A 7,070-nucleotide genomic window follows, 5' to 3' on the forward strand; every position below is an offset into this window, starting at 1 on the left:
GTGAATCGTTTTCTTTTGTTGGGAGTGGTAAAGTTTCAGTTTTTTTTTTCCGTCTTAGTTCAAGATTTTGGGTTAAAGAAAGCCATAGAGATAGAGAGAGAGAAAGATTGAAACTTTCATGTGAATTTTTAGGGTTTGTGAATTGAGGAAAAAGCAATCAGATGGCTCAACAGAGACAGTTTCAGATGGAAGGTAATCATAATAGTAGTGGTGGTACGAACGATACCAAGTTGACGAAAATCTTCGTGGGAGGATTAGCCTGGGAGACGCAGAGAGATACAATGAGGCGTTACTTTGAACAGTTTGGTGACATTGTTGAAGCTGTTGTCATTACTGACAAGAACACTGGAAGATCCAAAGGATATGGATTTGTATGTTTCTTCTTCTTTCTTCTTCTACGTTTTTATTGTTAAAGTTTACCTTTTTTTTTTTTCTTTTTTCTAAGGCGGTGGTTTTGATTTGATCAGGTGACGTTTAAGGAAGCTGAAGCAGCCATGAGAGCTTGTCAGAATATGAATCCTGTGATTGATGGAAGAAGAGCTAATTGCAACCTCGCTTGTCTTGGTGCTCAGAAACCTCGTCCTCCTACTTCTCCTAGACATGGTTTTTTTTTACTCTCTCTCTCTCTCTCTCTCTTTCTCTAGAATGCAATGGAAACTACTAGCTTAGGGTGATTGAAAAAATCTGATCTTTTGGATCTTGTTACTTGATTAACACGTGAAAGAGTCATGTGTTGATTAATAAAGAAACTTGATTTGCAGGAGCAGGGAGATTCAGATCGCCAGGATCAGGAGTAGGATTAGTTGCTCCTTCTCCTCAGTTTCGAGCCTCTTCTTCTTCCTCTGCTTTTGTTCATCAGCACCAACAACAACAACACACTGGTCAATTCCCATTTCCTTACCCTGCTGCTTACGGGTAAGCGTAATCATCACATCAATAACAATCGTTTCTGGTTAATGTGTGTGGCAAGGCCCGAAACTAATGTTTTGTATATCTTCTTCTGCAGATTTGCTGGTTATTCTCAAGAGGGAATGTACCCAATGGTTAATTACTTTCATAGATCTCTCACAATGTAACTTCCATTTCACTGATAAAACTTTGAAGTTCTTATGTATGTGTTTTTGGTTTGCAGAACTACTACAATCATCATCTCTATGGAGGACAGCAGTTTTCACCATATGTGGGACATCCATCATCAGGATCAACAGGAATGTACCATGGCTATTATCCATTCTATGCTCAATACAATGCAGCACAAAGTAGCAATCAAGCTCAAGCTCAAGCTCAACATCATCAAGGTTCCAGCTTTCAATACACTGCTCCACCTCCTCCTCCTCTGCTGCAATATCCTTACTTGCCTCACCAGCAACACTTTAGTTCTCAGCAGCAATTCAGCTCTCAGCAGCAGCCTCCGCCTCCAGTCCTCTCCCTCCCAACCTCTCTAGCTCTATCATTGCCATCATCTTCATCACCATCCTCTACAACTTCCACCTCAGGTTTGATTTCACAACTCAAAATCTTAATTGAAAAACCATTGGACACATTGTTTTGAATCATGCTTGACTGTAATGTTTTGTTGCTTATTACTAGCTGCAACGACAGCAGCAACAAAAACAGTAGTTATTACTACAGCGACAAAGAATGCAGCAGCAGCAGCTGAAACAAGCAGCACCAAAGATGGCCATGAAGCAGTAACAACATCAACCATCAAGATAGAAGATTGATTCAGTACTACTACTACAATAGCCAGAGCAAGGGACAAACTTCAGTGTACACTAACTCATCATCAATCTCTCCAACAACGTTCTAGAAACATTCATTCATCGGTCTTAGGAGTCTATAATCTTAATTAGTACTACTTAGGAGGAGGAAGGAAGAAGAAGAAGAAGGAAACAATCATATCACATTCTTTGTTTTTTTTTTTTGGTTATTTCAAGATTCATATTGCATTTTAGGTTAAAGAATCAAGAGAAGGCATTGGTTGCTTTTTTTTAGATTCTTAGAAGAAGAAGAAGCAGAAGAAAAAAAAACATGGATGGATGCAGAAAGCTTCATCATCAGATTATTACATTCATTTGGGGATTTATTTTTCAGGTTCAGAAGAAATGTTTTATGTCTTCTTTTGAACCCAAACTGGATTTTTAAGCTTCGGATAAGCTTGAAATCCTTTTTTTTTTTCTTTTTCCTTTTCACATATGTAATTCTTGAAATTGTTATAATTCAATCACATTGCTTCTTCTTACCTATTTGTTCATTCTTTATTTAATTAATCAGCTGGTTCGTTCTAGGGAAAGTGAAACAACTCAAAATCCGTTCATCCTTCGCTTTCACCTAGCTAGAATTTTCTACTACTTTTTGAATATATTTAAAATTGAAACTTTTTATAAAAAAATAATTAAATTTTGAAATGGCATGATCATTTCATTTTCTTTTAAAGGGGGGTTCTCAGAGTAAAATGATGATTGTTTATCTTTGGATTCCAAAAGGGATCTTATGAAGACATAAAAAGTACCGGTCAAAAGACCGTTGGAATAAAACGGATCTATCTTCTTTTCATCCTCTATGGATAATATTTCATGACTACTACTAGTATTATTTTTTAAAATATACCCAACTCTTGTTTTTTTCCTTGTAACCAAAACATTTTTTTTAAAAGAACTTATGTGACACTTGTAGCAGAATAGACAGACACATGGAAGTCGTCTTTGTCTGCAATGTATAAAGGGAAAATGGACCCAAAAAATTGTATTTGGAATGAGTATTATTACTATGCAACCATTCGATGATGAGTGAAACTACCAATAAAATAAAATATGGTCAGACTTGTGAAAACAAAAAGTGAAAGTCAGACTCAGGTTTCACCAAAAAAAAAGCAAAAATGATTATAAGAGCCGAAGTATACAAAATTGATGGGCTATTTTAAATCTAAGGCCTAAATGATTATAAAGCCCATTATTGACTTTTAAATATGTAGACAGACATGTGTAACTAATTTGGCCATAAAAAGCTTATAGCCTTAGATATGTAAACACGCAAGAATATGTTTACATTATTTATTACGTACTGTCCTAATCATATAGATCGAGAGATATTTTTCTTTTTATTAATTTATTAATGATGGGACATTTTTATTTTTTTCTACGCAAAGCAAAGTTTTATAGATGGTTCTAGAACTCCTTTTGATATCCACAGAAAATTTTCTTTAATAAAAAAAAAATATCATTCCATTTTCCATTTCCAAATTTACGCGGCCACTACACTACTAATCTGATTTAAATAAAGCTAGTGGCATTTCATATATATAATAAAGTAATCAAATTGTTAATTCCCAGTTGAAAAGTTAAATAAATTTGCTTTATGGAAAAAGGGGGAAAGAAAAAAAAAAGGCCATCCAATTTGAATGATACATAGGAAGGCTAGAAGAACAGTAGGAAAAAAAATAAAAATCTCTTTGTACTTAAAAAGAATTAATTAAATCCAACCAAAGAGATGAAAACTGAGCCACACAAAGAAAAAGAAAAACACGTGTCAAGCGCATGACCACGAGATGAAACTCAGGCGAATATCTTCACTTCCGTAGAGGAAACAGGTAAATGACACGTGTAAATGTGGACCTGAGAAGCAGAGAGGAGAGAGAGGACCACCTCCACCGAATCAGCCGCGATACAGAGAAAATCAAAACAATGGCTCATATTAAGCCACGTCATCTCAGTGAAGGCCCGCCTTTATTTCTCACCGTTAATTAGATTTCTCTATTTGTTTATTTTTCTCTCTCTACAAGTCTTCTTCCTTCTTTCTCCTCTTGATTGTTAGATATTTTTTCGTGGTTCTGATCCAAAGATACCAATTTTTTTCTGAAAAAGAGTTTCGTTTTTTTCTTCTTCTTCTTCTTCATATTCAACATCTTCTCTGATATTTTCTCTCTCTCTCTCTCTCTCTCTCTCTCTCTCTATCCTTTTGGTCGGACTAAGATCTGTTATTAATCGAGAGTCTCGTTTCGTTTGCTGTGTTTTGACTTTTGTTGGTGTTACCGAGTTCTGCTTTTTTGTTTGTTTTGAGCTCTGATTCGATGGGGGAGATTGTGGTTTTAAGTAGTGATGATGGTATGGAGACGATTAAGAACAACAACAGAGGCAAGTCATCTGAAGTTGTTCAGTGGGAGAAGTATTTGCCTAAAACTGTTCTTAGGGTTTTGTTAGTTGAATCTGATGATTCAACTCGTCAAATCATCACTGCTCTTCTTCGTAAATGCTGTTACAAAGGTCGATTCATCTTTTCTGATAAAAGTTTGCTTCTTTTTTTTTGTTTATGTCTTGATTGATTTTGAAGATGTTTGACCTGTGAAACTAAAAAAAAAAAACTCGATCTTGCTTGTTTTGATTTGATACAGTTGTAGCTGCTTCCGATGGTTTAGCTGCTTGGGATATTCTTAAGGAGAAGTCTCATAACATTGATCTTGTACTAACAGAGCTGGATTTGCCATCTATATCTGGTTTTGCTCTACTTGCTTTGTGTATGGAGCATGAAGCTTGCAAGAACATTCCTGTCATAAGTACGATGGTGATCCCCTTAGTCCTTTATGCCTTATAAAAACGCCTCTTTATGTGTTTTTTTGTGTGTTCTCATATGCTTTATTTTCGTTTTCTTTCTTGAAATGAATAGTGATGTCTTCGCAAGATTCGATAAAAATTGTGTTGAAGTGTATGCTGAGAGGTGCTGCTGATTATCTTATTAAACCCATGAGGAAAAACGAGTTGAAGAATCTATGGCAACATGTTTGGAGACGACTTACTGTAAGATTTTTTTTTTTTTTTTTTTTTCCTTTTTTGGTGTTTTGAAGTTTCGTTTCCTTGTGTTGATGTTTGTAGTTTGAAAGACTTAACTGTGTTTTTTTGGTTATGAATCAGTTGCGTGATGATCCTACGGCTCATGCTCAAAGTTTACCAGCTTCACAGCAGAACCTTGAAGATACTGATGAAACTAGTGCAGATTCCAGATATCATTCCGACCAAGGAAGTGGTGCTCAGGTATATAGATGTTACCACTGACTTGTTACATGATATATGTGTTTGATTATATTTTGTATGAGTTGTGGCTGGACTCTGAAGTCTTTCAACTTGAGATTGTATTGTATTGTATTGTCACTTTTCAAGAGCTTTTGTTTATATGTGCACATTCAAATTATTCAGGCTATCAGCTACAACGGCCACAATAAGGTAATGGAGAATGCCAAGTCACTGGATGAAAGAGACGAGGTTAAGGATTCTGGTAGAAATGACAAAAAGCCCAAATCTTTTGATGTGACAATGGATTTGATTGGTGGAATTGACAAACGGCCTGAGAGTATCTATGAAGACAACAGTCCTGACGCGTGTGCTGGTCCCGAGCTTGGACTCTCTCTGAAAAGATCTTGCTCTGTTAGTTTTGAGAAGCAAGATGAAAGCAAGCATCAAAAGCTTAGTCTCTCTGACGCATCAGCCTTCTTAAGGTCAGTGTGTTTCCTTGCTCGAAAAAAAAAAGAATGTCTCCAATGTTGTGATCAGTGTTTTAATGAAACAACTTTACTTATTATTAACCTGCAGATTTGAGAATAGCAAGACAGCAGAGAAAGCAGTGGTTGCTTTAGAGGCGAGTAGTTCAGGTGAGCCAAAGACACCAACCGAATCACATGAAAAGTTAAGAAAAGTAAGATCTGATCAAGGAAGCGCCACAACGAGCAGCAACCAGGAGAATATCGGATCATCAAGCATAACCGAACAGAACGAGTTAAGCATCCCTCACCAAGTTCTTCCGTCTGCAGTTACAAATCAAGTGCAAAATCCGCAAGATTCCCCAGTTCCAGTAGTAGAATCAAATCGTTTGAAAGGTAGCAAGGAAGCAGAAGTTGGGTCTCAAAGCACCTGCAACACAGATGAGGGGATTGCAGGACAAAGTAGCAGCACAGAGAAAAAGCCAAAGGAAGAAGAAAGTGCACAACAACGTTGGAGTCGGAGTCAAAGAGAAGCTGCACTGATGAAATTCAGGTTAAAGAGGAAAGATCGATGCTTTGATAAAAAGGTAAGAGACACACACAACAAGCTTTGATCATAAAACAAAGCATGTGAATAATCAAAAAAACAGGAACGAACTGATTCAGTGGATGGATATACAGGTTCGATACCAGAGCAGGAAGAAGCTAGCGGAACAACGTCCAAGAGTGAAAGGGCAGTTCGTGCGTGCCGTCAATTCAGACTCGTCTACAAAAGCCTGAAACAGCTCAACAAAAAAAAAAACTCTTTATAAGTTTTATCTCTCGATTTCTTTTGTTAGTTTTCATTACAATAGAAACCAAACTTAATTAGATTTGTTTTTCTTTAGTGTGTTTTTTTTTGTTTTTCTTGTATTTGATTGGCTACTTCTGAGAGTAACTTTTGTATATATACAACTCTGATAAATGAGGAGTTCGCTATGCTAAAACCGTAACTTGAATTTCGTTATGCTAAACCTTTAGCAGTATAACTGTATAACATACACAATCAATCATTAGACTAAACCGCCACTCCGAACCAGTCAATCATAATTGGACCAATCATTGAATGAAGAAATAAATGGTTAAAAAAGACAGCAAATATTACCGGTCCATAGAGTGTCGGCCACGTGTTCCTCATTATTACCGTGAAAGGGAAAGGGAAAAAAATCAAAATTGGAACCAAAGAGAGAAAGATCTCTCTCAAAGGGAAGATAAGAGAGAAAGCGGACCCAACGAAAAAAAATAAAAAAGGGTTAGGTGGGTTGGATCTCTCTCATGTAATCGGTGCTCCCTCCCCTCGAATTTGTTTTCCTTTTAAAAAAAACATAAAGCCTTCTCCTTTTGGCCGCCTCTAACCCCAGAGAGATTCTTATTATACAGCTGAATCTTCTTCAATTTTGTAACTTGAATCTCTCGACTCTCTCTCTTGGTGAGTTTCTTTTTCTCTCTCTCTTTTACTAAGGGTTTCTATATATTTCAATTGTTGCAGCTGCTCTTTGAACCCTTCTTCTTCCTCCTCACCCAGGCGGCAAGCCCACTTTTTTTTTTTTTTTTTTTTTTT

General features: G+C 36.5%; 3 protein-coding genes across 6 annotated transcripts in view; all 3 read left to right on the forward strand.

Annotated features, from left to right (window-relative positions):
- The window catches only part of LOC104783263 (probable RNA-binding protein ARP1), a 2,247-nt gene extending 242 nt beyond the window's left edge, over positions 1-2,005 (forward strand). The window contains exons 2-7 of one of the 2 annotated variants that reach the window (XM_019245119.1): positions 133-371; positions 468-603; positions 762-915; positions 1,007-1,043; positions 1,133-1,496; positions 1,591-2,005. In XM_019245119.1, coding sequence (XP_019100664.1) covers positions 162-371; positions 468-603; positions 762-915; positions 1,007-1,043; positions 1,133-1,496; positions 1,591-1,724 — 1,035 coding nt within the window. In that variant the 5' untranslated portion in view covers positions 133-161 and the 3' untranslated portion in view covers positions 1,725-2,005. Of the gene's footprint in view, positions 1-6; positions 372-467; positions 604-761; positions 916-1,006; positions 1,044-1,132; positions 1,497-1,590 lie in introns of those variants that run through there. The other variant, XM_010508393.1, reaches the window with a different exon arrangement.
- LOC104783264 (two-component response regulator-like APRR9) lies at positions 3,804-6,419 on the forward strand. Of its 2 annotated transcripts, XM_010508394.2 has the most exons (7): positions 3,804-4,262; positions 4,391-4,552; positions 4,663-4,793; positions 4,908-5,027; positions 5,190-5,488; positions 5,583-6,057; positions 6,152-6,419. In XM_010508394.2, exons 1-7 carry the CDS (start codon positions 4,070-4,072, stop codon positions 6,248-6,250), a joined length of 1,479 nt encoding a protein of 492 aa, XP_010506696.1. In that variant the 5' UTR covers positions 3,804-4,069; the 3' UTR covers positions 6,251-6,419. The 2 variants fall into 2 exon arrangements, with proteins under 2 accessions (XP_010506696.1, XP_010506697.1); XM_010508395.1 differs by lacking the exon at positions 3,804-4,262 and having other exon boundaries at positions 4,421-4,560.
- LOC104783265 (metal tolerance protein 1-like) overlaps positions 6,704-7,070 on the forward strand; it is a 2,523-nt gene continuing 2,156 nt past the window's right edge. For both annotated transcript variants that reach the window (XM_019245120.1, XM_019245121.1), the window contains exon 1: positions 6,704-6,938. The gene's annotated coding sequence lies outside the window, so the exon portion shown is untranslated. The remainder of the gene's footprint in view (positions 6,939-7,070) is intronic.

Source organism: Camelina sativa, chromosome 4 (assembly GCF_000633955.1).
Source record: "Camelina sativa cultivar DH55 chromosome 4, Cs, whole genome shotgun sequence".
NCBI lineage: Eukaryota > Viridiplantae > Streptophyta > Magnoliopsida > Brassicales > Brassicaceae > Camelina > Camelina sativa.